Source organism: Austrofundulus limnaeus, unplaced genomic scaffold (genome assembly GCF_001266775.1).
Source record: "Austrofundulus limnaeus strain Quisiro unplaced genomic scaffold, Austrofundulus_limnaeus-1.0 Scaffold412, whole genome shotgun sequence".
NCBI lineage: Eukaryota > Metazoa > Chordata > Actinopteri > Cyprinodontiformes > Rivulidae > Austrofundulus > Austrofundulus limnaeus.
The window spans coordinates 97,611-99,698 of record NW_013952814.1 but is presented as its reverse complement, the minus strand read 5'-3'; the positions used below and the strand labels follow the sequence as shown (position 1 = coordinate 99,698).

Here is a 2,088-nt window from a genome sequence, read left to right as displayed (position 1 = left end):
GCGCTCTGCCATGAGGACGTTTGGCTTAAAGACACATCCCAGGGGAGGAGATTGTCCCAAAAGGACACAACACAAGGGCGTTTCTGGTCCCCACCTGTCGTTTTGCTCCTCAGCTTGGCTGCCTAAAAACGCTGCTGGATTTCTCAAACATGCACGAATGAGTCAAAGCAAGGCTTCGGGCATTTTTTTTATGAGAGTATAACATTATAACATGATATAAAACTCAAAAAAGTTGATTTTACATGATATTGCCCCTTTAAACTACTATAACTACAAACTTGCTGTTCTGTGTTGTCTTTAATATTCTCTCGGTAAAAAAAACATCTGTTGATTAATCCTGCAGTCGATCACTGACATCGTTATTGTATAAAAAAAACAAAAACAAAACTAAACAGCCCCGAAAGTCCGAAAACTGAATTACCGGTAAATCATTTTAGCGATCCTGTGGTTCAATATTTTTTAAACTAACTACAAAGCTGCTGTTCCATGTCATCTTTAATATTTCCTCATTAATAAATCTGTTTGTTTATTAAGTCTGCAGTCACTCACTGACGTCAGCAGCTCATTACCATTTTCTGAGCCATGGAACCGGGGGTTGCTTTTTTACAAGTCGGTCTTCTTGGCTCAGGCCAATATGATACTTCCTCGCTTGACGGCTCAGAGGGGCATCACAGGCAGACTCACTTTACTCACCTTTCTGTCGTCATGTTGTCTCTGAATAGTCTGAGGAGGAAAGAACATGTGTCAGTCCCGTTATGAACTGTCTTATAAATGAGGCTAAAGACGTCAGGGATGAATCGATGTATGAAACAATATTCTCAGAATTTCTAAGACTCCATCTTTTTACAATTCTTTGGCCATAAAACTGTAACTTCACCTGTTTGTGGCTCCTGATGTGTTTATTCTGTAAAAGTTCTTTTCCATTTGGTAATCACCCATTTCTAACATACTGTTTGCACATCAAATATTAGCATGGATTCTTTAATTTCCCTTGGTGCACAGGTCAAAGTCGTGCTGAGGGTGAGCCGACTGCTGTCAGAGAGCCAAGGCCAACCACCTGTTCTCCGGATCGACCCATCCAAGAGAAGAGTCACCATAATGGAACCTGCCACCAAAAACCTWCCTCGCTCCACACTGACCCTGGGAAGGGAAAGCAAAAGTCTGCTGAAGACCTTCAACTTTGATGCAGCCTATTCTCAAGATTCAGGCCAGGTTTGTTTATTTTAATGCTAATAATCAGAGATTAACTTTTGCATGTGCTCTTATTTTTTTTTATCTGTTTAAATAAATGAGCTGTCAGATAATTCATTGTGTGAATTTGAGTCTTGCGTGTCCCCTCTGCGTTTGACTATACACACTTTTACTGGTTCCCACACTTTGCCTAATGACCTGAAAACTGACACCACAGTTACAGGATGCATCAATTAACTCAGCTTACAGTGTTTGAGCTCCAGGGATCCTCAAGCTTTAATGTCAATYTACTTTAGGTCTTTGATTGTTTTGGATGCACTTTTTCAGCAGCTGTGATCAATCAGGATTTGAACACTGTCCTTTGTTCTTTCCAACCAGGCCGAGGTGTGCGCAGGCATCCTGTCTGATGTCATCCGCTGTGTCCTCAGTGGCAGGGATGGATGTATTTTGGGTTTGGGATGTGCTGATGTAGGTGAGTCATCGGTCATGGCGAGAGGCCATGGGTTAAAATGTTAAGATGGGAGTGGGATCTCTCTCTCTCTCTCTCTCTCTCTCTCTCTCTCTCTCTCTCTCTCTCTCTCTGTCCTTGGATTAGTCTGGACACATCTTCAGTCTCCTCACATATTTTTCCTACTCAGTTTTTGTCTCTTGCCTGACTCTCTAAATTTTGACAGAAATCTGTTGCCATTTCCATTCTCTAGCTCCCATAATTCACCTGTCTGTGTGTCTGTATGTGTATCAAATAATCATTGGATGTTCATCTATGACAGGGGTGCCCAAACATTTTCCCCGAGGGGGCCAAAATGAAAATCTATCCATGGCTGCGGGCCAAATGCAGTAATATAATACATGAAACACAAATACTTTTTTAAGTCCTTTATTTTTAACGATTAAGCT

At 41.5% G+C, this 2,088-nt stretch overlaps 1 protein-coding gene across 1 annotated transcript in view; it reads left to right on the top strand.

The window, feature by feature from the left end:
- Positions 1 to 2,088, top strand: part of LOC106528909 (kinesin-like protein KIF26B) — a gene marked incomplete in the record, with an annotated part of 74,705 nt that overhangs the window by 30,896 nt on the left and 41,721 nt on the right. The window contains 2 exon segments of the mRNA XM_014024193.1: positions 1,003 to 1,212; positions 1,570 to 1,663. Coding sequence (XP_013879647.1) covers positions 1,003 to 1,212; positions 1,570 to 1,663 — 304 coding nt within the window.